This window comes from Propithecus coquereli, unplaced genomic scaffold (genome assembly GCF_000956105.1).
Source record: "Propithecus coquereli isolate 6110/MARCELLA unplaced genomic scaffold, Pcoq_1.0 Scaffold442, whole genome shotgun sequence".
Taxonomy (NCBI): Eukaryota; Metazoa; Chordata; class Mammalia; order Primates; family Indriidae; genus Propithecus; species Propithecus coquereli.
In genome coordinates this window covers 295,365-321,867 of record NW_012150197.1, presented here as the reverse complement: position 1 = coordinate 321,867, position 26,503 = coordinate 295,365, and the positions used below count along the sequence as shown (strand labels likewise).

The 26,503-nt window shown below is 59.6% G+C and overlaps 2 protein-coding genes and 1 pseudogene across 2 annotated transcripts in view; 2 read left to right on the top strand and 1 right to left on the bottom strand.

The window, feature by feature from the left end:
• Nucleotides 1–11,781, top strand: part of PRPF6 (pre-mRNA processing factor 6) — a 36,550-nt gene extending 24,769 nt beyond the window's left edge. Inside the window, exons 13-21 of the mRNA XM_012654596.1 lie at nt 2,056–2,177; nt 3,789–3,927; nt 5,098–5,217; nt 5,466–5,642; nt 6,178–6,311; nt 6,973–7,064; nt 8,289–8,403; nt 10,598–10,724; nt 11,335–11,781. Of these exons, the coding sequence (XP_012510050.1) occupies nt 2,056–2,177; nt 3,789–3,927; nt 5,098–5,217; nt 5,466–5,642; nt 6,178–6,311; nt 6,973–7,064; nt 8,289–8,403; nt 10,598–10,724; nt 11,335–11,487 (1,179 nt within the window). The 3' untranslated portion in view covers nt 11,488–11,781. The remainder of the gene's footprint in view (nt 1–2,055; nt 2,178–3,788; nt 3,928–5,097; nt 5,218–5,465; nt 5,643–6,177; nt 6,312–6,972; nt 7,065–8,288; nt 8,404–10,597; nt 10,725–11,334) is intronic.
• A 539-nt stretch (nt 11,782–12,320) lies between these two features.
• On the top strand, nt 12,321–17,385 carry LOC105818514 (annotated as a pseudogene).
• Nucleotides 17,386–25,590: 8,205 nt separating this feature from the next.
• Nucleotides 25,591–26,503, bottom strand: part of SOX18 (SRY (sex determining region Y)-box 18) — a 3,914-nt gene continuing 3,001 nt past the window's right edge. The window contains exon 2 of the mRNA XM_012654543.1: nt 25,591–26,482. Within this exon, the coding sequence (XP_012509997.1) occupies nt 25,605–26,482 (878 nt within the window). The 3' untranslated portion in view covers nt 25,591–25,604. The remainder of the gene's footprint in view (nt 26,483–26,503) is intronic.

Here is a 26,503-nt window from a genome sequence, read left to right as displayed (position 1 = left end):
GGGTCTCACTGTGTTGCTCAGGCTGGTCTCGAACTCCTGAGCTCAAACAATCGGCCCGCCTCGGCCTCCCAGAGTGCTAGGATTACAGGCGTGAGCCACCGCGCCCGGCCAAAGCCCTTTTATTTTGAATGCAAAGTTAAATGCTTTGCTTCTCTGTTATTTTCTTTATTGCTTTCGACAGCCTTGGAAACTCTGTGGGGCTCTCACCCTGTAGGGAACAAGTGATGAGAGCGTAGACACCAAGAGCCATTTTAGTTTTTCTCTTATTTTTTGTTGTCTTTTTCACATATACTAGGGGGAGCACAGCTGTTTCTCACACTGCTTTGTAGTGCTGGGGTAAGAACTAGTGTCTTCTGTGCTCGGAAGTGTGGAGCGCTCTCAGTGTCCTCCCACACAGGGAGTGACCTGTCCCCACATCCAAGACCCTGAGCAGGGTCTCTCGGTCCTATGGGGTGTTAAAGCCATTCTCAGGTGATTGTGAAGATCAGAGGAGGCCATGGTGGGCATGAAAGGCTTTGTAACTGACCCCCAGGACTTGGGTCAAAAGTCACAGAGAGGGACGTAGACCAGTTTGCTCTGCCCAGGCCTGGCCCTCACTGGCATCCTCCCCTGACCCCTTGAGGTACTCCTGGTGTGGTCACATTGCCTAAGGCAGGGCCCTTCCTGCTCTCTGGCGGCTGAGTCAGATTGAGGCTCTATAACTTGAGAGGCATGGGGTCTGAGTGAGGAGACCCCAGTTACATCCCTGCTCCTGTTCCTTCCCGGCACCCATGTCCATGCGGGGAGTCCTTGAACACTGGGAGGCTCACTGTCCTCCATCTGGGCGTGGTCTTGGGTGGCCCGGCGCCCTCCCTGTGTGGGGGCTTAGATAGCTGTGAGCTGCCAGTCCAAGTCCACACCGTTTTGACATTCACTGTTGCAAAACTTTGTTGCTGTCCCACTTCCTAATGGCCTTTCACGTACCTTCAGATACAAACCTCTTCTTGGTGCAGAAATACTTCCTGCATCTTCAGTGTGGAGGGCAGTGCCTTTGTCCAGTGTGAGGCTGAGTGAGAGTAGATTTCTGAGCCTGTTCTAGCCTCTGGGTGTCACGACCATCGTGAGAGATCAGTTAGATTAACACCTGGATATTTTATCACTGCAAATGGTGACTGGCTTTCTTGTCTTGTTGTTTGATGCTAACCAAGAAATGAAATCACTTTTTTTTTTTAAGAGACAGGTCGGTCTCTGTTACCCAGGCTGGAGGGCAGTGGAACGATCACAGCTCACCCCAGCCTCAAACTCCTGGGCTCAAGTGATCCTTCTGCATTGGCCTCCTGAGTAGCTGGGACCACAGGTGTGCACCACCACGCCCAGTTAATTTTTTTAATTTTCAAGTATTTTGTGGAGACGGAGTTTTTGCTATATTGCCCAGGCTGGTCTTGAACTCCTGGCCTCCAGCAATCCTGCCTCGGCCTCCCAAAGTGCTGAGATTATAGGCCTCAGCCACTGTGCCCATCCTAAAATCACTCTTGAGTATAGAAATATAAAATTTAAAGAAAGTAGAACAGGGTTTATTGTAGCTCTGTTTGCGTGGATGGGTTTTTTGTTTCTTTTTGTATTCACTGGTCTCTTATAATTTCAAATTAGTGTAACTTTTATAATGTAAAATATATACTACACCTAATTTCTGAAAAAGGAACCAATGTGCATGCTTTGCAGTTACCGTTTGTGTGTGCGAGTGCACATACATGCATGTGCCTCGGTCATAGCCCCACGTGCGGGGCGCATGAGCGTGTGTGCGCCTCACTTGCCTGCAGTGGTGACGGGTGTTCTGTGCTGACTCCTCTTGCAGGCTGAGGGGCCAGCTGGCAGCCTCACACGCTCCTGTTTTGGTGTCCAGGTCCCCATCCTCGGGTGTCCCTGTCCTGGGTTGTACTCCAATTAGATCAACCAGTGTTGCACACTTTCTGGCAGATGCCCTGACTGAGAATCACACAAGGCTGGGGAGAGCATCACGCTCCCTGTTCTGCGGCCAGTGCTGGGCCGCCGTTCTCATGTCTGTCTGTGCTTCAGTGTGTGGCCCACAATGCCCTGGAGTGTGCACGAGCCATCTACGCCTACGCCCTGCAAGTGTTCCCCAGCAAGAAGAGCGTGTGGCTGCGAGCTGCTTACTTCGAGAAGAACCATGGTACCAGGTACGTGGTGGGACCTGCCCGCCCCGTGGGCCAGTTAACCCTCCAGCTCCCATCTGTTCAGCACTCACGTTAAGCGCCTCGTCCCTGCAAATCCACTAGGGCACCCTTGAGGTCTGGCCCTCTCCAGCGATGGGGGCAGCAGCTTTTATGACACTTAGGACTTTTCACTGGAGCTGCCTTTATAGCCCTTTCTGTGATAGGATTATCGCTGTCTCATAGTAGAAAACCTCGGGCATCAAGGGAGCCTGCCCAAGTGCCCTGTGGCGCAGGGAGTGCCAGGGGTGCTGGTGAAGGCTGGGGCCGGCACGGTTCATGTCCGCACACCGCCTGCAGCAGTGGCCAGGGCAGCATCTGTGTTTTCCATTTACGCTCTGCCGGCTTTGAGTTTTGGCTGGTTTTTATGCTCAGAGGAGGTCCGCAGCAGTTTTCTTTAATTGTACTCTTTAATTGAAAAAGCCTTTTGGGTCTGCTTTACTGGCTATAAATGTTAATTAAATTAGGCGCTGCAATTTCTTGTTTTAAATGGGCAGCTCTTAAGGGTGTCCCCAAGCACCCCATCAGTCCCGTCCCAAGCCCTCGGGCACTGCTCCCTGTGCTGGGTTGGGACAGGCCGTGCTGGCTTCGCTGGGGCTGCAGCTGGGCTTGCTGGGCCCCTGTTTCAGTCCTTTTCTGGAGTTGTTCAATCTCAGTCTCTTCAGGGTGTCTTTCCACGTGTGCTGCCGAAGCTCTTTCCCTCTCCCCACCCCTGCCAGCTGGTTTGGTGTTTCAGAATCAACTCCTTTGGGGACATTTTGAAATGACCCCAATGGCTCACCCTGCAGAAGGTCACCTGGGGCTGTGTAAGTGCAAAACAGGGTGGTGCCGGGTATGGGCTGAGACCGGAGCCGGGTCTGCTGCCCTGGACCCCTGGTTCAGTGAGCAGATCCCTCCCACCGTCCCGTGTCCTCTGCGGTCGGCTCAGAGGGGCGGGGGAGGCCGTATCCGGGGCTGGTGCTCCGTCAGGCCTCACTCCACGCGGTACAACTTCGCGTGCTCACTTCGTCTTGCTGCTGCGCTCAGCTGAGGCTTAGAGGGGCCGTTGGTGCCAGATATGTCCATGGGGCAGTGGGCCGCAGGAGAGTCTAAGGGCATCACACCCGATACACAGGGCTGGCGGTCGTCTTGATCGATAGTGACCTAAAATCATTTTCTTCCAATCAGATCATTTTTTGGATGCCAGAAGAATAGACCTGGGGTCATAATCTTTATTGGTGGATCCAGGGTGTACTCTGTGGTTCAAGATGAAAAGGCCTCCCCTGTCCCAGACCCTGGAGTTATCACTGCCTCCAGGACACACGGCTGTAAAAGGGTCTCTTGTGCAGTTCCTCTATCAGGCTCTGCTAGTCAAACAATGCGCTGCTTTGTGGAACCCTCCTCGGTAGTTGATTTTAGGACCTTTATGGAGAGAGAAGATTTCCCCACACTCTCCCCATCATAAAATCTGGTAAATCATTTATAGCGTCGAACTTTGGAGCAGTAACTGTCTCTTCATGCCCACACCGTGGCCGTGCACACTCTGAGTGCTCTGGTTTATGGCCCTGGCTCTGGTGACCACGGCCCTCTGTCTTGCAGGGAGTCCCTGGAAGCGCTGCTGCAGAGAGCCGTGGCCCACTGCCCCAAAGCGGAGGTGCTGTGGCTCATGGGTGCCAAGTCCAAGTGGCTGGCGGGGGATGTGCCCGCAGCAAGGAGCATCTTGGCTCTGGCCTTCCAGGTGGGTGAGGGTCATCTGTGTATACAGACCCTGGCCTTAGCGCCGGCTGGTGCCGGAGAATTTCCATCTGCACGTGCCTGGCACGTGCTGTAGTCAGGGTGCGCTGGCCCTAGGCTTTGAGGGGCTGAGAACAGGAAAAACGGCCTGGTTAGTGGACACTTACCTCTTGGTCCTGCCACTCAGTGTGGCCACATAGATACCCCAGGACACAGAACCCAGGATTGCACGTGGGCTGCCTGTGCCAGCAGGGCCCTGTGAGCACGTGGAGCCACATTCAAGCAGCTGCACCCGCAGGCTGGATAGTGCCTGGTCGTCACAAGGTGTGCAGTGTTGGGAGCACCTTGTTTTTATTGTTATGTACAATACCGTAATGCTTTATGTCACTGTGGGTGTCAGTCAAATAGTTTTGTAGCATATTTTTTAATAAACTGTAGGATGCTGTATAAACGTCAGTCTGTTATTGTAACCCAGGCTAACATCATAAAGTTTGTCCGTCCTTAAGTAAATACCGTGAGAAGGGGCTGGCCTGGGGTTAGCCTTTTTCTCTCGGTTGCCTGTTAGAGAAAACCCTAGAGCGACACGTTGCTGCTCCGAGCGGCTGCAGTGCTACCTCCATCCACCTGGTGCCTGCTGCCTGTCCAGGTGATCCCTTGCCCACGGCCAGAGGGCCCCTGTGCAGGTGAGGATGAGTCTGGGCACTGCCTGCGTGTCCACTGGACTCTGGGTTGTGTGTGGCCCTCTCCACAAAGGACGACACGCTGGGTGCCCTTCTGTCCTACCCATACGGACATACCAGGACGGCTGGTTCCTTTTCAGAGGGCTTAGGGAAAAGAGTGGGGCACATGTGTAGGATGTGAGTAACCAATTCAGGGGCTCTGAGAGGGTCTTGGTGGATCCTGGAGAGGATGGCTTGGTAGCTGCCAGCGTTGTGTGAGCGCTGCGGAGGCCTCCTCTCTGCACCAGAGAGAAATGGACATGTGTGTTTCCAGGTAAGTCTGGGTCCTTGGGCTGAGGTCTGCTCTGTCATCTCCTAGCCCAGGAAGGGCTCAAGCCAGACCAGTCCTGCGGCAGAGCGAGGCCAGCTTGGTTCCGGGCGCCTGCTTTTGATTAAGTGTGATCGAGCGCAGGTCCTGCTCTGACTCCGCGGGCGCGGCTGTGCTTGCTCTGCAGGCCAACCCTAACAGCGAGGAGATCTGGCTGGCGGCCGTGAAGCTGGAGTCCGAGAACAACGAGTACGAGCGGGCCCGGAGGCTGCTGGCCAAGGCGCGGAGCAGTGCACCCACCGCCCGGGTGAGCTGGGTGCGGGGCGTGTGCACGTGGCCCTGAGCCTGGCCCATGTGTGACGGGAGGGGTGAGATGCGAGCAGGCAAGCTGGGCCAAGCACGGACGCCTCCTTGTCCCCAGACTAAAACGTATTCCTGTGTTCATCCCCACCCTTTGTGCACACCAAAGAACTGTGAGAGGCCTACAGAAGCGCGCCCAGTAGAGCAGAGTAGAGGTGCTGAGGATGAGTGTGACGGTGTGCGTCTGCCATGCAGGTGTTCATGAAGTCCGTGAAGCTGGAGTGGGTGTTAGGTGGCATCGAGGCTGCGCAGGAGCTGTGCGAGGAGGCGCTGCGGCCCTATGAGGACTTCCCCAAGCTGTGGATGATGAAGGGGCAGATCGAAGAGCAGGAGGGGCAGATGGAGAAGGCGCGGGAGGCCTACAGCCAAGGGGTGAGCCTCAGCTGCAGCCCGGGCCCTTGCCCCTCACCCCTAGGGAGGACTGGGGCTGGTGGTTAGGGCCTTGCTAGTCCCCAGCTAACGGGCTGTGGATGCTGGACTGGGGCGTGGTCCTCTGCTCTGAGTCCTGCACTTTCTGCAAAGGTGCACACACAAGCTGCACTCGGGCAGTGCAGGATATGGCACGCCTGAAGTGAAGGCTGCTGTGTATACACCTGTATGCATGTGTACACAGCACAAGCGTGCACATAACCCCACACATATGCATGTGTACACAGCACAAGCGTGCACATAACCCCACACATATGCATGTGTACACAGCACAAGCATGCGCATAACCCCACACATATGCATGTGTACACAGCACAAGCATGCACATAACCCCACATGCAGAGCATGAAGCGATATCTCTCCCTGGACACAGGCAGCCCTGAGGTGCTCTCACCACAGGTGAGAAGCCGGCCACAGCCATCTCAGTCCTTCATAGACACTACCCGAGCTCCTCTTTTACTTGATTTGTTGGCTGCAGTTGAAGAAATGTCCCCACTCCACACCCCTGTGGCTTTTGCTCTCTCGGCTGGAGGAGAAGATTGGGCAGCTTACCCGGGCACGGGCCATTTTGGAGAAGTCTCGTCTGAAGAACCCGAAGAATCCTGGGCTGTGGTGAGTCCTAGGGTTCTGGGCAGCCTGGGCTGTTGGTCCAGCTTACCTTGGGGGCTGTCCTCCCCCGGCTGCTTGCTTGGGAGTCTTTGGGCATCGTCTCTGGGCTCCTGGGGGTGGGGGCGGCAGGTGCTGGCCATGAGGAATCCCGGTTCCTGCCATGGGAGAGTTTGGTCTGGATGCTGGGACAGGCCTGGAGATGGTCTGATGCTGTTTGACTTGTGCTCTGATGAGGGCACCTGGGGGAGCGAGGGGCTAATGACAACCTGGGACGAGGAGAGGATGAAGCTAAGAGAGCAGAGAGTGTGCGTTTACCGGGCGCAGATGGCATGTGCTGCCGGACACGGGCTGCTCCTGGTGCTTCTCGCGTGGCGCGTGGTCTCCCTGTGCAGCCTGCGCTTGTTCTGGCCGCTGTCGCCTGCATTTGGGCAATGTCAGGGTCGGAGGTCTCGCCATGGGGCAGTTGCCAGTGGGCCTGGCGGGATGTGGGCACTGGCGCCTTGCTTCTCTGGAGGACGAGCTCTGTCTGCAGAACGGAATTCGAGCTGCTGCTGTGACTGGGTCTGGGGCCCTCTCAGGCAAGGCTTCCCAGAAGCTACCAGACCACCTGGGTTTGTTGTGCTGCTGGTTGTGGCTGTTGTGCATCCTGGGCATGTCTCCTCAGGTTGGAGTCTGTGCGGCTGGAGTACCGTGCAGGGCTGAAGAACATCGCCAACACGCTCATGGCCAAGGCGCTGCAGGAGTGCCCCAACTCTGGTAAGGGGTGCTTCCCAGTCTCCCAGACGTGGCTGGGAGTGGCTTTTCCTGGGAGCGTGTGAGTCATTCCAGCCAGGTGTTTCAGCTACACTTGGTCACTGGGACATTTGAACTCAATTCCTGGTCTCAACATGGGAGAATTTGATTTTGTGTTCTGAAGCACTACCACTTATTTTTCTTTTGAAGTTTAGGGTTAGGGTTAGGGTTGTTATTCTACTCGAAGTAATGGAAATACAGAATAAACAAACTTGGAGGAAAAAGGAGGAAATGGAGATGACCTACAGGCCACTACTTAGGATCACTATTCTTGGCTTGTTTGTATTATTGCACTTCGTGTTACTGTGCAGAGCTAAAGGCATATTATGTATTTAATTTTGTATCTTTTTTTTAAAGCTAAAAATTTTGTGAAAATTTTATATTCTCATTCAATCTTCAAGGACATACATGTGGCTGGGTGTGGTGGCTCACACCTGTAATCCCAGCATGCTAGGAGGCCAAGAAAGGAGGATCACCTCTTGAGGCCAAGCGTTCAGACTACCCTGAGCAACATAGTGAGACCCCGTCTCTACAAAAAATATAAAAACTAGCTAGGCATGGTGGCATACCTATAGTCCCAGCCCAGGAGGCTGAGGCAGGAGGATCCCTTGAGCCCAGGAGTTTGAGGTCACAGTGAGCTATGATGACGCCACCGCTCCAGCCTGGCGACAGAGTGAAACTCTGTCTCGTGGGGGGGAAAAAAAAGTAAATGTTTTTAGTGGCATCGTATCATTGTGTGGATGTGTCAGGGATGCACCCCTCACCTGCTGGCCAACCGTTGGACATTTAGGTGATCTCCAGTTTTTAATCTGATACTGCTTTGAGTTGACTGTCTTTCTACATGGGTCTTTACTAGTATTTCTGGTTGTTTTGTTACGGTAAATGCTGAGATGTGAAACTCCCGAGTCAGTAGGAATGAACCCTTACAGGTAGATGCTGCTTCCAGCCCAGGTGCCCCCAGCAGGCTGTCGGGTCTGTGCTGTCCGGGCTGCTGTCCTTCCGTGGGCAGCTGTGTGGGCAGAACTCTCGGCCACAAGCTCTGTTCGCAGTGTGGGAGGCCCCAGCCGCGGTCTGAGATGTCCGGGGTTAAAATGCCTGCAGGCCCCTCAGGGCTGCCTGTGTAGGTTGGGCACGTTTCTTAAACCAGGGGTGAGAGCTGAGGTGCAGATGTTTGTTTCTGAATTTCAGGTATCCTGTGGTCTGAAGCCATTTTCCTTGAGGCAAGGCCCCAGAGGAAGACCAAGAGCGTGGACGCCCTGAAGAAGTGTGAGCACGACCCCCATGTGCTCCTGGCCGTGGCCAAGTGAGTGAGGAGTACTCATGGGGTTGCCCGTGTCTTCCTGCCTCTCCCTGGTTGTCCAGAAGGTGCTGGGGACGGTGGGGGGGCTCCCTGGTCTCGGCTTCTGCTGTGATGAGTTGATTTTGCCTTCACCTCCTGGGGTGGCGTCTGCAGGCAGAGTAGACCACGTGACGTGTGCTGCCAGCATCACCTGGGCTTCTGTCCCAAACCCCCTGTAGAGAGGGGGCCTTCTCTGGGGCTCCCTGGGTCCTTCTTCTCTTGAGGATTCCCCTGGGTGTGTTTGGCCCTTCCTCTGTTCTGGCTGCTTCTTGCGGGGCACTGCTCTCTCTGTGTCCGCCACTTTTCAGTTTGTACCTGCACGTGGCCTGGGTTACGAGATGGATAAATTTGCTCGTGTTGGTCCGCACCGAGTTTAAATAGTAAGCATACAGAATGCAAGGGGCTTTAGCCAAGAAATTTGTTTTTATTGTGTTAGGGCAACAAATCAGATGCTTTCAGCTCTGTGACCCCAGAAAATCCAGACCAGTTGATTGGACCTGATCAGTGTGCCTGGGGGTGTGGAGACGGCTGTCGGGGGCCATCTCTCGCAGTGTGTGGCTGGAAGGGGAGGAAGTGGCCAGTGGGGACCTCATACCGTGTGTTTGACACTGGCGTGCTGGGTGCCGAGTTGGGGGCTCCCTGGGGATGCACCTCTGGAACCTGGAAGGGCCGCGCATGTGGCCAAGTGGCAGAGGGTGCAGCTGTCCATGCGTAGCGCAGGCCAAGGCCTGTGGAGTGTGGGGTGTGGGACAAGGGTGTGGCTGGGCCAGGGCCTGCAGGGCCTTGAGAGCCACCCTGACTCACAGGGTCTCCTAGAAAGAGGGAAATGGTCTGAGAAGAGCCAGACCTGAGTGTGGTGGGCCAGGAGGCTGGGAGGTGACTGGGGGGCTGCAAGGGGTTGTCAGGAAGAACCTTGGTCCCCACTTGGGCTCCTGAGGCTGCTGTGCAGGACGGCGGCTTGCCTGGCGGGGGCTGTGTGTCTGGCCCCAGGAGCTCCCGTGCGTGCCTCATGCCATGCGTGGTGATGCGCTGAGACTTCCTTCTCCAGCAGCCCCAGGGACAGGCAATTGGTCTCTGGAGGTCTGGTGTGGCTGCCCCTGGGCTTGGGGCTCTCAACGTCCTGCCTGGGCACCTCCTCTGTGGTGCCTGCGGCCCCTGCAGGAGACAGGTCTCTTGTGGTCTGGCTCGAGTCTGCCCGGGCTCCCTGGGTCCTGCTTTTGTGCTTCCGCTCCGAGTGACTTTTGTGTGACACTCTGATAGGGCAGCCATAAAACCTCATAAAAGGCTCTGCTAAGGTAAATAAGTCACTCCTCGCCGCTCCCAAGCTAGTGCTGTGTGTGTCTGCTATCTGGGTTTGTGCTCTTTAAATCACAGTTTATCTAGCACCAAGCAATTAAGAATACTACAAGGCTTAAAAAACAATCAAGTTATCAGCATGAAATTATTCCGTTTGGTAACTGAGACCAGGCCAAACAGCTGCCTGGAGTGGAGGACTTAGTCGTGTCCTCCGTCTGCCGCGGTGCCTCTGGTGATGGGGAGGTGAGTGGAAGCAACAGAGCCCCAGCCTGTCGGGGACCCCAGCACTCCACTGTGCTGCCTGCTCCAGCGGTGAGGGGCCCACGCAGACCCTAACCCTAACAGCCAGCGTGGTCCTTCTCAGGCCTGTTTTTCAGGTGTCTGTGTCTGGCGGGCACCGTGGGCCCGTGTGCTGTGGTCCCTGGGTCCCAGTGTGACCGGGCGCCCGTCATCTTAGGGTTTTCTGGGGTTGTTGCTGGAGGCTGCAGGGGCGGAGTGATCCAGCAGGTATCTTACTAAGGAGCAGGCTGAAACTTCAAAGTCTTAATTTAACTTTTTGTCAGGTTTAGTTTCATCTCCTTTTATTTGACCCAGAGAAAAATAATAATTTTAAGGAGTTTGAAAATCTTACTCTGTATGTGATTCTTTGTTTTAAGCAGCAATCAGGTCAGACACTTGAAGGATGGCTTCAGGTTAGCAAGCCTCGAGTAGTTTCCAGGTGGCCCAGGCCCGACCCTGAGCCTTCCTGGGCTGCGGGAGGAGGGTGGCGCTGAACACCCTGGCGCCGTCCCAGCACTGCTCATGGCCCTGGGAGCACTGTGGCCACTTACTCTGCGTTTCCACCACCCTCCTTCTGGAACAGGCTGTTTTGGAGTGAGCGGAAGATCACCAAGGCCAGGGAGTGGTTCCACCGCACTGTGAAGATCGACTCAGACCTGGGGGACGCCTGGGCCTTCTTCTACAAGTTCGAGCTGCAGCACGGCACTGAGGTGAGGCCCCGCTGAGGGGCGTGCACGGGCTGGGATGGAGCACAGGGGCCCCACAGCCTCACAAGGCGGCGTCTGTCTCCACCACTGTCTTTTGGTTACAGCCTATGGCCCCATACCCTGAAATTTAGAAGCTTGGTCCATTTTCAGTGGCCTACTAGCACATTTACTGAGTTGTTTGTGACTGGGGCCTCCGCCCATGGGTGGCCTTCTGGGGAAGCCTGGGCAGCAGCCCCCTTTCCCCGCTGCTCACAGGGACTGGGGTGCAGTCAGGCTGTCCTGGGGTCCTCCCTGGGAAGCGGTAAGCGGACCGTGTTGAATCTGGTAAACTCAGAGAGGGTGGACGTGGGCTCTTGTGTGAGGCACAGACTTGGGAGCCAAGGCTGGGGTCACACTAACTTGGGGGAGGGGTCCACACACCCCAGGAGGAGGGGCTGTCTGGAGGAGCACACCTGAAAGCAAAAGACAACTTTGCCTCCTGGTGCGGTAAATGTGCCTGAGCCCCAGCCCCCCATACTGGGGTTGGTGCTGTTGGGGCCAGGTCTGCGTGGGGGCAGGTGAGGGTCGGGGATTAGCCAGGGAGGAGCCTGCCTGAAGTGCTGCGTGCCCCCAGGAGCAACAGGGGGAGGTGAGGAAGCGCTGTGAGAATGCGGAGCCTCGGCACGGGGAGCTGTGGTGTGCCGTGTCCAAGGACATCGCCAACTGGCAGAGGAAGATCGGGGAGATCCTCGTGCTGGTGGCCGGCCGCATCAAGAACACCTTCTGATTGTCCCGTGTCCGTGGGGTGGGGCCTTGCAGCGGCACCTGGCAGAGACGGGGAGAGGCCTCCAAGCTGTCCTCCTTCATTAAAGAGTTTTTATGTAGCTATCAGGGTTGGCAACCTGCTGGTTTTCTCTGGGGCCCTCCCCTGGCTTGTGTTTTTGCCGCCCCAGCCTGGCCTCCCACTGTCCTGGGGTGGTTGTGACTGCCCTGGTGTGGGTGGAGCCCCCGCAGCCCACAGCCTGTGTCTCAGAGGGAGCACCACCCAGCCAGGAGTCACCCAGGTTTTGTGGAGGTGGTGGTGGGGTTCCGGCGTTCCAGGTAAAAGCCCTGCGTGGGAGCAGCTGGAGTGGGGGGGGCCGTGTCGCGGTCTGCAGAGACGGGAGGTCAGAAGCACGTGGGAAGCACGTGGGAACCAAACTGCAGCACCGAGGGGCCGGCGGGAGCCCCCGCTGCCACCTGCGGGGAACCTCCCCCGTCTTGATCTAGGACAGCTGCCCCCTGCCCCCCGCTCCGCGCCTGAGTGCAGACAGCAGAGCCCACCTCCACCTGGGGGTGCCTCTCCACACCTGACAGGCCCCCGGTGTGTGTGGAATGAAAACGTCACTAGTAGGAGGATTTCTCACTTCTGCAGGTGAATTTCTTTTTGCCAATTTATAATCAGCAATTTTATCCTAAAGCACTTGCAATTGTTCTCATTTCTGGCTTGAAAATTGTGTTACCTGGGAGCCTTGGTTGCTTTTCAGCCTTTGAGCTGTGTGAGGATAAAGGACTTCCTCAGACCTCGAATCCATGGGTGTTCATTCGGGAGCCAGCCTCCTGGAAGGGGGCATGTAGGCCATGGAGGAGAGAGAGATCCGGCTGGAGGTCACGGCTGGTCCAGAGGCTGTGGGCGGGTGGGTGGACAGTCTCTCAGCTCGTCCGGGGAGCAGGAGGTGCCATCAGGTGGGACGAAGAGAAGGCTGGCAGCTGGCTGAGACCCTGTTCTTAGACACCTTGTTCCCTGTAAGAGAGTAGCCCCAGAAGGGCCCTGTGTGTCCTATGGTACCGATGGCAGGGCCCACAATGGTGGCCAGTCTCAGACCCACAGCTCAGACCTCCCGCATTCGGGGGCCTGTGCTAGGCCTCGTGGCCCCTGCCCTGTGCAGACAGCTGAGAATGGCCCAGGTTGGGGGAGCCATGGGGAGTGCCCACTGGAGGAGCATTCGCCTCGCCATCAGCACCTGGGGTGGGGCCCACCTCTGTGGTTCTGCAAACCTTGACGTGGGCAGCCCAGGGGCAAAGGACCAGCCACCCCTGCGTGGGGTCAGGAACTGCTGGTTGGGTAGTGCTGGACAGGTGACCTGGGATGGGTCCAGCTCACAAGGGAATAGTCTGGATCTGAAGTCCATCCTCCCTCCCCTCCTGGGGAGTGGCTGCCGGAGCTTCATGGACTGAAACTTAAGAGTTTCCTTTGATCGCTCTTGAAGAGAGGCACGAGGGAGTCTTTGAATTTACTCTGAAGAATGAGTCCTACCTACAGCTTTTGGAGTTTGAAAGCCAGCACGTCCCTCCACAGATGTGGAAACTGAGGCCCAGGCAGGGGCAGTGACTTGGCTGCAGCCCCCAGGGCTGCTGGGGGCCTTTTCTGCCCTGCGTCTGGGCCTGGCTTCTTGGCACCACCTCCATCATGGGCCCAGTGGGTCGATGCTCGGTGGGTGTCGTGGAGTCATAGGGAGAAGAACGTGTCGAGCCACGTTCTGATGAGGCCTCCTGCAGGGCCCTTGGAATGTTCCAGAGCACCTGTACTCATCTGTGGGGGTTTTCTCAAATACTTCGAGGTGGTCAAACTGCAATCATGTCACTTAACAATGGGGACAGTTCTGAGAAATGCGTTGTTAGGTGATTTTGTTGTGTGAACACCACAGAGTGAGTGCGCTTAGCGAAGCCCAGGTGGCATGGCCTCCTGCACACCTGGGCTGCTGCACACCTGGGCTGTAGGGTGCAGCTACAAGCCTGGACGGCGTGTGATACACTGAATACTGTAGGCAGCTGTAACACAATGGAAAGTATTTGTGTGTTGAGACATAGAAATAGTGCAGTAAAAATACAGGATTATAATCTTTGTCGCCCAGGCTGGAGCGCAGTGGTGCGATCACAGCTCACTGCAGCCTCAGACTCCTGGGCTCAGGTGATCCTCCTGCCTCAGCCTCCCCAGTAGCTGGGACTGCAGGCGCCACCACGCCCGGCCCAGTATTATAATCTCACAGGGCTACCTTCGTATGTGGCTGTGCTTGTGTGCAGCACCAGCTTCTCTCCCCGAGGGAGCACGCCTCAGCTTTCCTTCAGCCGGGTGTGCTCCAGTGTTGCTCTTGTTGTGCGGCATCTTCTCTGCCGTCCACCAGGGCCAGTGCTCACACCTGGACACTCTGGCGCGGCAGGTGTGGCCTCCCCTGGGGAAAGACCCCCTCAGCCCAGCAGTGGTGAGACTCTAGGAAGTCCCACATCTGAGAACCTTCTGGGACAGGACCCCCTGAATATCAGGGTGCAGGGACTGGTAGCTGTGGGGCGAGCATTAGGGCCTGCCCATGAGGTTCTACCTGTCAGCCAGGTCCATGGGAGAGGCAGTGCTTGCCACTAAGGCAGGCCCCAGCCTCACCTGGCTCCCCACCCCCACCACTGGACCCTGCACTGCCCACTGGGCACCCCCACCCACTCCTTGACAGAGCAGGGTCTCCCTGGGGCTGGCGACTTAATCTGAGACCCACAGCAGCCCTGGATGCATTGGGACAGGTGGCTGCCGGGCTCCAGGGTCACATTAATTGAAGCGATTGGATAGGAGGTGGGGAGAGGGAGGGGGCAGGGCTGAGATTGCTGGCCCTTCCTCCCTCTCCTGCTCCCTCCCTCTCTTGCTTGGAGGAGCCAACTTCAAAAGCCGCCTGCTGGCTTGCCTGGCCTTGGCGGTGGGGCCTGCTGTGGCAGCACTCCCCCATCTGAGGACCCCAGGATCATGTGCATGACCCGCTGGCGGGAGTGAGGGAGCGCGAGACCCCTAGAGGCCTATGGTGAGCAGCTGCGGGCCTCTGGGGAGGGGGCTTACTTGGGCTGAGTGGCTGGGAGCAAGCACAGCCCAGGAGACGCTGCTTGTCCCCCTGTGCCCCGTTGGGAAATCCCCTGTTGGTTCCCATCGCAGAGGCCGACTGTGGGTGCGAGTGCCCTGGCCTTCCCGGCAGCCGTGGGAGGGCGTCTCCTGGTGCTGGGCACCCTTTCCTCCCTCATGGTGCAGAGGCTGAGCCCTGGGGGGGGCGGTGCAGACAAGACCTCTGGGACCCCCTGGGCAGCCAGCCTGCCTACCTGGGGCATAGCAGGTGCTGGATGTCCCTTCAGCAACGCCAGTTGGCCTGCGCAGGGGTCAGGCTCTGTTTTCTCTGTGACCTCTGACGTGGCGATTCTAGAACTCACCAAGTTGGCCGTAGTGTGTGTTGGGGGGAGCAGGTTCCAAGAAGGGGGCCACAGCAAACCACGTCTGCTTTTCCAGCCATTGCTTCATGCTTGGGCAGGACCCCCCTTAAATGCTCAGCTCTAGTGAGGGTTGGGGTGCTGCTTGTTTGGCTCCCCTGCCTGGGCTGGGAAGCCGAGTCCTGTCATCTTGGTCGGTTCGCATGATTAGTTTTCCAGCCCCAGATTGGCCGTCTGCCTCTGCCCTGGGCAGGTTGAGGGGACTGGCCCCTTTGCAGTGGCTGGGAACCTGGGGGCAGTCTGCTCTGCTGTGGGTGGGCGGGAGCTTGCAGGCACAGGAGGCTTTTGAAATTGGTTCCAACTGTTGGTTGGGACTTGATGTCGTGACCCCCTTCCTCCCCTGTCGTTCCTGAGGTCTCCCCTTCTAGTAGGGTATGTGGCTTGGGAGTTCTGAGCCCTTGTTCCTGCCTCAGTTGGCTCGGGGCTGCAGGGAGACCCCAGTTCCCTGCTCTGTGAGCTGACTGTAACGAGCTATTGGTGGTGGGATCTGCCCCAGCTCCCACGTATGCAGCCTGTGCTGTGGGCACCGAGGGGACCAGTGTGTTTGGGAGCCGTGGGGTTGGGTCACCACGGCCAGGAGTGAGGCTGTACTGGGGAGACTTCCTGCTGCACCCCCACTAAGAGCTGGCCCCACTTCAGCTGTGCAGAGCCAGGTGGGCCCTGCCCTGTGCAGTCTCGTGAGGGCACCGTGCCTTACTGGCCTCACTGGCACGCAGACCACAGTGTCAGGCCCTCCTGCTACTGGACCTGTCCCTTCTGTCTCCTAGGGGGTTCTTTAGGTCTCAGGGAAGTGGCCTCCCCAGCCCCTCATCACTCACCCTGAAAATGTTTGCACAGAGCATGGAGCTGTCTGGTTTGCAGGCCTATCTGTTGTCTCGGATTTATCCCGCCAGGCCTGTGCCTGGAGCCCTTGCTGCGCTGTGACAGCTCCATCGTATGCAGCTGAGATCCCCGGGGGGCGGGATGGGGTGTGCCTTCTACGGTGGCTGAACCAAAATGCAGGCCGGGCTGCTCCCGGTGCTGGGAGGCCAACCTGGTGTCTCCTCCAGGTCCCCCCCAGGTCTGTGCTCTGGGCGCTCCTGCTGGCGCTGCTGGTGGGGACTGCGCCAGGCCGGGCCCGGCTCTACTCCTGCAGCATCCCCGACGTGCTCCGCCACTATCGCGCGGTCATCTTCGAGGACCTGCAGGCCGCCATGAGGTGGGTCGGGCCCGGGCCCGAAGGGATCTCGCCAGGCTCTAGACACCTCCATTTCGTTCGGAAAAACCTGACAGAAGCTGGGGGCTCAGGGCGGCAGGGACGGCCTGCGGCCTCCTGTGGCGCCCAGAAGGTACGGACAAGGCGCACCCATCCACCCACGCCCGCCTGCCCCTCCCTCGGGGCCTCCAGATGGGTCTCCTTTCCCAGTCCCCTCCCCCGCTTTCCTCTCTTCCCTTCCCAGGAGCACAGTATCCTACTGTCCATCGCGTCCCTGGGTCGGACCCTGCGCGGGGCGGCGGCCGGGGGCCGCCGCGGGGCCCTGGAGAAAGCAGCGTGGACCGTGGCTGTGCGCACCGAGGCGGTGATGCGGCGCCACTGCAGGACGCCGCGCCAGGTGTGCGCGCCTGGGTGTGAGCCAGTCCAAACCTTCCCCCGACCCCACCGGGCCGCTGCGCCTCTCCTGGCTCCACGGCCTGGGGGCTCATACCGGACCCACTGGCCCTGCTGCGACGGCCTTCCCCAGGGGGTGGGCGCCGGGGCCCGTGCGCGCTCGCTGACCGCCCGGTCCCCGACAGCGGATGCGGCGGCTGGAGACGCGCCCGGCCCAGCGTCGCGGCGGCCGAAGGCAGCTCCTGCTGCGCGCCCTGGACGCCGTCGCCACCTGCTGGGAGAAGCTTTTCGCGCTGCGCGCCGCGGCCTCCGGGGCCCCCTAGCGCGGCTCCTCCCGGGCCCTGCGCGGGGCGGAGAACTAGCGGGGCTGCGGCAGAGCCTGGAAACGATCCTCGTTTTGTTGACGTCTTGTGAGCGACCTCAGCCCCTCCCTGGACGCAGCCCGCGCTCCCCGTGGGGCCCAGGATGTGGAGCAGGGAGCCCCGCCCGGCCACGGCTGGTTCCCGGAGGTGGCCCGCCCTCCACGCGCGGAGCGAGACCTCAATAAACGGAGCAGGTGCTGCGGGCCCGGTTCCTCTTCCCTTCGCCTGCGTGGCTGCGGGCCCTGGGCCGCTCCGGGTCTGCGCCTCGATGGGGCGGGGGGAGCATCACTCCTGCCACACCTGGGAAGAGGCGAGGCCGCCCTCCCAGCCTTGGGCAGCAGGGGGCGGGCGCGGGACGCTGGACGCGGCCCAGGCTGGGTCTGCTCTGGGCTGGGGGCGGGGGACTCCTGGGGCCCCTAAAACGTCATGTATCCGTCCTGCTCCACTTTGGACCTGACGGGGGAGGGGGTGGAAATGGAGGGGAGGGGAAGGCTGAACTTGGCGAATTCGGAGCAAAACAACCGGATAAAGGAAACAGGCCTGAAGGGAAGCCGGAGCCCGGCAGGGCCATTTCCTGCTGCCTCAGGAGGGGTGGCCAGGGCCTGGGCTCCAGGGACCGGCCCAGCCCCCTCTGCAGGACTGGCCAGGCCGGCCCGGATCTGCCGTCTGGTCCCTGGAACCCTACATTTGCCGGGTAGGGTGTGGGACTAACCGCACCCATAGCTGCATAGAATAGAGCAAGTAGAACACCTGACACCCATCCCCCCGCAGAAAGAGGGGCCCAGGAGGCACTGAGGCCAGCGGCACAAGCAAGAAATAACCACAGAAGCTGGTCCTGACCCTGCTCTCCACTCTCCACGGTTCCTCCCTCATGTGTGTTAACGCATTTAGTCTGCGCAACAGGAACCACTGTCCCTGTTTTGTAGATGAGGAAACTGAGGCACGGGGCGGTTTCAAGACTTGCCTCAAATCACACAGGATCAGAGCAGGGCACCCGCCATGCGCTCCCTGCCCAGAGGATGGGGAGCTGAGCTTCCTGGACTTCAGAACCTGCCTCACCTGCAGATTCAGTCCTCCTGGCAGTCTCCCCGGCCACATACCAAGCACATGCACCTAGTGGGTCCAGTTCCTGCATTGCGTGCTCCAGGGGGGCCGTGTGGGCAGGTGGGGGAGGGATGAAGGGGACAGGCAGGGTGCAGGGGCCCCAGTGGAGTCAGAGCACATGGGGGAGGAGCTTGGCTTACCCCGAGGCAGTGCAGGCAGTGGAGGGTCTTCAGTGGAACAGGGATGTTGGAGTCCGCATGCGCAGAGATTCCTGTGGCTGTGTGGACTGGGGGGGCTGCATGAGGACGGGGGTGGTGAGGTGAGGCTGAGGGGCTGTGGCTCCCAGTACGTCCCAGGGCGTTGGTGGTCCTGAGCATGAAGGGGTGAGGGGAGGTCCAGGCAGCCCCAGGGTCCTGGCCTGAGTACCTGGGTGGGTCCTCATCTTGAGCTTTGGCAGTGCCAACGGGGAGCGGCGGTGTGTTCGAGGTACTCAAGGGAGCTTGGGAGACACGGGCATGGACTGAGCATGGCTCGCATCTCGGCGTGCTGGGGCATGGCCAGGGGTCCAGGCAGAGAGAAAAAAGATCCAGCATGGTTGGGAACATACGGTGTATGGCAGCAAAGCAGGGCTGGCAGGGGCAGCTGAGCTGGGGGTTGGGGGTCCGTGAGAGAACCCAGGGGCAGGAGGGGACAGGCCCTCCCTCAAGCCTCCCACTGCCCCATTTCCCCAGGGCCAGCTGGCTTCCTGCCCTTGCACCTGCCCCGGTGTGGGGCGGTGGGGCAAGCAGTACTCTCTTCTCCTTGGCACCTGGGCACGACCCCCTGGGCTGTTCCATGTCTGCTTCCCACCCACCGTGCTCCATTCCTGCTGTTCAGAGCAATCAGAGGCTGGAGAAGTGGGTGGGCAACAGGGACAGCCCCCCACCAGCCACCACTGAGAAAGTTTCAAACAGAAACCACAGCCTCTGGGGGGCAGGAGGAGGCCTCGGAGTGGGGGAACACATGTGGACGCCTGAGTCCTGGGCCAGGACCACATGGATGGGTAGGAATCCCCTGTCCTGGCCCTGTGGGTCCTCTCTCATGTAGGATGGGAGCAGGCTGTGCTTTGGGCTTCCGGGACAAAGTTCGCTTGTCCCGAGTGGGCACATCCCAACCAGGCTCGGTCTGGGGGCAGGTGCAGACCCCACGAAGAGGCTCAGAGCTACCAAGAGCCACAGAGTAGAAGGGAGGCTGCGGGTGCCTGCTGGGACCCTGAGGTGCTCGCTCCAGACTCAGCTGGATGCTTCCCCACAGCCCCTTTGTAGCTCCGTGAGGACGGAGGCACCTGGCCCCGGCCGGACCACGAGCTGCTCAATATACGTTTGTTGGCTGGAACTGAGCAGACCAACCCAAAGATGGGAAGAGACTCATGCATGGGGACAGAGGCACCGTCGTGGGGCCACAGGGGCAGACCCCGAGAACCAGCCTGCATGTCCATGGACTAACTGGTGGTGCTTTCCCTGCGTGGCCGAGCCTGCTGCTTCCTCTGCAAAACATGTTTCTGGGTGGGGGCCTACACAGCAATGTCCCATCCCATCCTCTCGCCTTCTCAGGGCTCAGCTGTTCCAGAGAGGTGGGGGCCGTGCCAGGGTGGCAGATGGGCCCTGCAGGGCACTGGCCGTGGTTGTGCAACCTCCCGCAGCCCAGGAGCCAGGCCCTCCCACGTGCAGTGCTGAGAGGAGGGGCCGGGCAGGCTTTGAAGGGAGCCTGGGTCCCACGGCCTCCCCAGACTGGGAGCCTTTGAAAGAACATCTGGAACTCGGGCACCCAGCAAACTAGTCTCTGGATTAGCAGAACCAAAAGTTAATCCTGTCTTTGCCACTTGTGTGTTCCTCCCCCCTCCCCCCATGTTCCTCTCTCTTGCCCTGCACCTCTCCTTCCCTAGAGGTGACAGCACCTGCCCCCGCAACTGTGCTGGGCTCAGCTGAGCTGAGCAGGAGGTGGGAAAGACGGGTGTTGTCTGCTGGCCATGCCCAGGCCCAGGAGAGGACAGGACAGACCTGTGTCTGCGGCTGGGGAGAGGGCAGGGGAGCGTGTGAGAGATCCCAGGAGGAAACACCTGCTCCCAGACCTGGAGGATGCCTGGCCCTGTGCGTTCTGGAGCCTTGAAGTGTGCAAGGAGCCCCTGCTCCAGCTGCGGCTGACTTGGAAACAAACAAGTCCCCCACACCAGGAAGCACACACTCACTGGGGGGAGGTGGTGCCAGGTGCTGGGGCCCATTGTCAGTGTCCTTCAAGACCCTTGGGGAGGCCCAGGGACAGCCCCCATCCTGCCCCCTCCCCAGGAAAAGACCCAGCTTGGTAAACACAGAAACAAACAACCATGGCTCCCTCTTCCCTGCTCCCCCCTCCCCATTAAAATCCGGGAAGCACCAGCAGGGAGCTCGCACCTGCTGGGGGAAGTGAGTCCTTCTTTGGGGGGAAATGGGGTGCTCAGGCCTTGGGGGAAGGGCAGAGCAGCACGCTGTGCTGCGGGGGAGGGGGATGTCCTGGGGTCGGATGCTGGCTCCTGGGCCACCTCCCGCTGTCGCCGGGACCTCCGCTCCTGTGTGAGGGGGGACAACCCCTGGCTCAGTGGAGTCCTGTCGCAGGCCCTGCAGCCTCCCCCCATAGCCCATCGTGACAGCCAAGGCTCAGGGAAGAGGCGGCCAGGGCTCCCCGCCAGGTGAGCAGGCCCTGTCCTTGGGCCGCCCCGGGCGCCCCCTGCCCGGCGTGAGGCCAGGGGTCGGGGCTGCGGCCAGAGATAAGCGCCGCGCCCGCCAGCCGCTTCCTGCACTCGCAGCGCCGCCGCCGCGCGCTGCTTCCTGTTTTCTCGCGCCGGCGGGCGGGGTCGTGGGAGACGGGGCGGGGTCGTGGCGCACGGAGCTTCCCTGGGAGCCCAGGTCCTGGTGGTGGGCAGACCCGTAGAGACACAGTCAGGAGGAACCTGTGCCCCCACCCTGCCCTCCCCGGGTCCTGGGCAGGGAACTGTCCCCCAGTACGCTTGGCCACGGCCCTCTCCTGACCGTGGACTGGAGCCTGCTCAGGGGCTGCTCCGCCCCAGCCTGGGCAGAAGTGGTGGGTGGGCCGGGTAGAGGATTGAGCCAGTCCCTGCACAGCTCTAGTTTTGGGGGACTGTTTGGGTTTGGAGGTCAGCCTCTCTGGACTCCCCTTTGGGGGTCAGCTACTCTAGCGTATGGGGTCAAGGTCCTCAACCACTTGTTAAGACGTGGTCATTAGAGATACAAATTTTTGCAATTTTAAGGAAAACACGTTCACACAAAACCTTGTGCACAAATGTTCATAGCAGCATTATTAGCCAAAAAGTAGAAACAATCTAAATGTCCCCTCGTTGATGAGTAGATGGATAAAATGTGGTATGTCCATACAAGGATGGAATAGTATTCAGCCACAAAAGGAAGTTCTTTTTTTTTTTTTGAGACAGAGTCTCACTCTGTTGCCTGGGCTAGAGTACCGTAGCATCAGCCTAGCTCACAGCAACCTCAAACTCCTGGGCTCAAGGGATCCTCCTGCCTCAGCCTCCTGGGTAGCTGGGACTACAGGCACGCACCACCCTGCCCAGCTAATTTTTTCTATTTTTAGTTGTTTGGCCAATTTCTATTTTTAGTAGAGATGGGGTCTCGTTCTTGCTCAGGCTGGTCTCGAACTCCTGAGTTCAAATGATCCAATACGCCCACCTCGGCCTCCCGGAGTGCTAGGATTTCAGGCGTGAGCCACCACGCCCGGCCCAAAAGGAAGTTCTGACACACACTACAATGTGGACGAACCTTGCAAACAGGGCTCCGTGAGCCACGCCAGGCAGAAAAGGCCACATGTCATGTGATTCCATCTGTAAGAAATGTCCAGAACAGGCATAGAGACCAGGGGCAGGGGGCAGGGAAGAATGGGGAGTAAAAGGTCTTGGGGGGTGATGAAAAAGATCTAAAACTAAAGCCAGCATGGTGGCCTGTGCCTGTGGTCCCAGCTCCTCAGAGGCCGAGGTGGGAGGACAGCTGGAACCAGGCTGCAGGGCATTGACCACGCCTGTGAGGAGCCACCGCTCGCCGGACTGGGCACCACAGCGAGAACTCGTGTCTTTAAAAGAAAAAAGAGCTCTAAAATTAGATAGTGGTGATGATCCACAACCCTGTGAGTATATCAAAACCACTGAATTGTACACTTTAAAATTTTATGTAGGGGCCAGGTGCAGTGGCTCACGCCTGTAATCCTAGCACTCTGGGAGGCCGAGGTGGGAGGATCGCTCGAGGTCAGTTCGAGACCAGCCTGAGCAAGAGCGAGACCCCGTCTCTACTATATATAGAAATAAATTAGCCAAACAACTAAAAACATATATAGAAAAAATTAGCCGGGCATGGTGGCACATGCCTGTCGTCCCAGCTCCTCAGGAGGCTGAGGCAGGAGGATCGCTTGAGCCCAGGAGTTTGAGGTTGCTGTGAGCTAGGCTGATGCTACGGTACTCTAGCCCAGGCAACAGAGTGAGACTCTGTCTCAAAAAAAAAAAAAAAATTTACGTAGGTTTTGTAGAATGTAAGTTAAGCAGTTGGGTTTTCTAGGGTGTTTGTCCAGTTGAGTGAGAGGGAGACTTAGGTCCCCCACACACTTGCCCGCTTTGCCTGTCCCAGCGTAGCCTTGTTGGAGTCAGGTGTGTCTCTTCATCTGGTGTGTGGCTGTGTTGGTGTCCCCAAGGGTGTCCAAGGTGATGACCATATCTGCTGGGGAGAGGGGTGTTCTACACCTACTCGCAGCCCCCAGGTTCTGGTTCTGCCCTTGGCTACTTGCTGGGGTGGGATGGACACCTTACCCAGGTCACTCCGGGGACAGGCAGGGTCCAGGCAGTGGAGCCGAGGGGAGCTGTGGCTAGTGCCAGGCCGGCCCCTCGGACTTCCAGGAGCTAAGGCCTGACTCGGCAGGAGCAGCTGGTGCCCAGGCCTGGAGCCACCTGGCCCTGGGGCTATGGTCTTGCCTAGGAGGGCTGTTCAGTTCTTGGGGGGTAGGGGGCTTCCCCAGGCAAGGCACTGGGAAGGGTCCTGCAGTGAGACGCACCCACCCCCAGCACCTGCCAACCGCTGCTGAGAAGCTGCTGCTGTAACCAGCTGACCTTGCCCCTTCCATGTCCCCTCTGGTCCTGCTCCTGGGTACTTCCAGCCACTGGGCTGGGACGCCTGCCAAATTGGGCCCCCCTACTGGCCTCCCACCCTGGCCCTTGGGGCAGGAGCTTCCAGAGCACCCCAGTCTGTCCCCTCCTCCCACAGACAATGGGCCTGTGCTGCTCCCCACCTCTGTTGACCTGGAGGGGCAGACCCTTGGGGTGGGACGGAGTGAGGAGCCCACAGGGGGATGTGTCCTGGTGGTAAGAATGTCACTCTATCTGTCTGTCTAGCACTCCTGTTTGTGCGTCTGTGGGTGCTTCTGGGATAGGTGCGGAGGGAAGATGCCCCAGCCTAAGCAGGGAGGCACTCAGGGGGCTGCTCACAGGAATTTGGGCAGCAGGACAGACCATGCCCATCTTCTGTCTCCTGCCCTGGTTGGGGGGCGGATGGTCCCGCACCTGAAGCTGCCACTTGCGGACTTTGGTTGCTGGGTCACCCTCTGGCTGAAGCTATTCCCACGGAAGGGTATGCTCCTTGGGCCTGCTGACTCGGGGCTCCATGGGGTGGCCCAGAGCAGGAGTTGGTGACATGAGAGCTGGGTGTGGCTTGCACACTCACGGGTGGTGTGCACTTCTTCCATTGCACGAGCCCAGGAAGAGTCAGCATTGGTGCCTCAGAGCCCCGCCTTCCAAATGTGGCTGGACGCGACCACCCTGTTTGTGTCCCCTTCAGCCTCGGCTTCCCTGCCTCCCTGCTGTGTGCTTTGGAGGAGTGGCCGCTATCCTCAGCATCCCGTGGGCTGCTCCCCTGTCCCCCTCTGTCCCTCCACAATCTGGTGCATCTCTCTACACCTCTGAGTACATCTCCTGCCCTCCTCAGCTTATCTGTTCCTGTCCCCTTTTGTGTGTCTCCGCCCCTTTGAGTTCTCTGTGCTCTGCTGCTGATGGCATAGGGAAGGGGACCCAGGGGCAGCCCCCTCGCTCCACCATTTGAGGTGTGGGGCTCATGTTGGTTCACTGCCTCCAGGCAGTGGGCCCACATGTATGGACACACTGGCACATGCATATCCAGCCCCAGGCTTGCTGCATGTCCATGTGCCACACATGCAGTCCCCATGTAGGTGGCCACCCCGGGAGTGTCACTCACACACATGCAGAACTAGAGACACCCATGTTCTCAGAGGGGAGACTGGTGAGTGGCTTTTCCACATTGGGGTTGCGAGGATCAGCTGCACCACCCTCAGGGCATTTGCCTGGGGGGAGTGGGGGGGCAGGACGTGTTTCTTCCCCCAAGAGGGAGACACATAACCCCTCCTCTTGGTGCAGAAGACCTCCTTGGCCCTGGGGAGTGTGAGCGTGCAGGGGTTCGCTTCTGGGGGTGATTATTCCAACTTTCCCTGAACACACAGGATCATGCAGCGAGGGGGCTGCTCGGCAGGGGTAGGGAAGACCGAGGGGTCAGTGTGGAAAGCGGGTGTCCAGTCCTCCTGGAGGGGGCACAGGCCTACTGTGATGGGTCCTCAGAGTTGAGGTCTTGAGATGTGAGGCCTGGGACCTCCTGCCCTGGTCGTCGACCATGTCTCCGGACAAGGCTAGACAACTCACCTCTGGGAGCAGTGTGGGAGTGGCGTGGTGCAGGAGGGGGGGTTCTGAGCAGTCTCTGGGCGGGGAGGAAGTTTTAAGGAGGAGGTGAGGATGAGGGTCCCTGGCGGGGACGTGTGGACTGCTGTCGTTGCCCCAATAGGCTTGAATTAAAACGGGGGCTGCACAAGAGGGGAGCGGGGGGCCTCGGGTGGTGTGGAGGCTCCCCACGCCTCCCACCCACGGTCCGGGCATGCGTCCCGGGAGGATGGACCAGTGCCACGGGTTTCCACCGGGAGTCAGGCTGTGGGGAGAGTGGGAGGGAAGGGCGCATCCAGGGCTCGCTGGGGGAGCTGCTCTCCCTCTTGCCAGCCAGAGAGGCAGCGTGGGGAGCAACGGCCCCCGGGGCTCTCTGGCAGCAGTGGCCGCCGTTCCTGGCCCAGGGGACCCGGCTCCGAACAAACGTCATTATTTCTCGCATTGAAAAAGCCTTTGCTACAGTGACGCTTTAGATCACTGAAACCCCTCAGAAGGAAAAGTTTAAAAGTTTAATTAAAAATTAAATATACTGTATTACGTATTTAAAAAAAAAGGCAAAGTAAAAAATACAATCTGATTCTAGAAAATATACTGAAAAAAAGGAGTAGGCGCTTCAAAAACTTAACCCTGGTGGGGCCAGCCAGCAGGTCCTAGGCCTGGGCTTCCTGGGAAAGCCCGCGACGTGTGGGAACCACCCTAGTCACCCTCCCGAGTCCCCAGAGGTGGCCCGGAAGCCTGGGAGGTGGCAGGGGCGGCGGGGCGCAAGGCCGGTAACGTCACCGGCTCCTAGGGGGCTGCTGCACGTCGCTGACATACACCTGCGACAGGGCGGAGCAGAGATCACGGCGGGCGGCGGCGGGAGGCTGCGAGCGGACGGGCGGGGCCTAGCCGGAGATGCAGGCGCTGTAGTAGACGGCGCTGCTGGCGTCGGACAGCGCCGAGATCAGGCTGCTCTCCTCGGGGCAGGTCATGGCGCGCGGGCCCAGTTTGGCCAGCGCCACGTGGTACGGGAGCCCGGCGGCGTCGGGCCGAGTCCGGCTGCAGTTGAGGTACTGGTCGAACTCGGTGAGGTCCACGTCGGCCCACAGGTCGGCGGCGGGCCCCAGCGTCTCGGCGCCCTCCAGCGGCGGGGCCTCGGGCGGCGGCGACAGCGGGCCGGCAAACGGGCCTGGCGCGCCCAGGGCGCCGTAGTACAGGCCGGGGAGCGGCGCGGCGGGGGGCGCGGTCCTCAGTGCCTCGGCCAGGGGAGCCCCGAAGCAGCCGCCCGGGTCGCGGGGCAGCTCGGCGGGCGCGTACGGCGCGCGGAAGGCCCGCAGCGCGCAGTCCTCGGGCGCCGCGGGCGGCGGGAAGAAGGCGGCTTCGCTGGGCTCCAGGCCGTCCAGAGGCGAGCGCTCGGGCGTCGGCAGCCCCAGGCCGTCGAGCTCGGCGCCCAGCGGGGGCAGCTCGCGGAAGGCGCGAGCCGAGCCGGGCGCGGCGGGGAAGGGCTCGGGCGGCGGCTGCGGGGGCGCCAGGCCTGGGAGCAGGAGGCCGGGCTCCAGCCGCCGGGCCTTGCGCGCCTGCTTCTTGCGGCGCGGCCGGTACTTGTAGTTGGGGTGGTCGCGCAAGTGCTGCACGCGCAGCCGTTCGGCCTCCTCCACGAAGGGCCGCTTCTCCGCGGCGTTGAGCTCCTTCCACGCTTTGCCTGCGGGCAGCGGGCGCCGGTCAGTGGGCCGCCGTCGGGCGGGCAGGCGGCCAGCCGAGCCCTGCGTGCGCCTCGGGCGCTCTGCGAGGGAATGGCACGGCA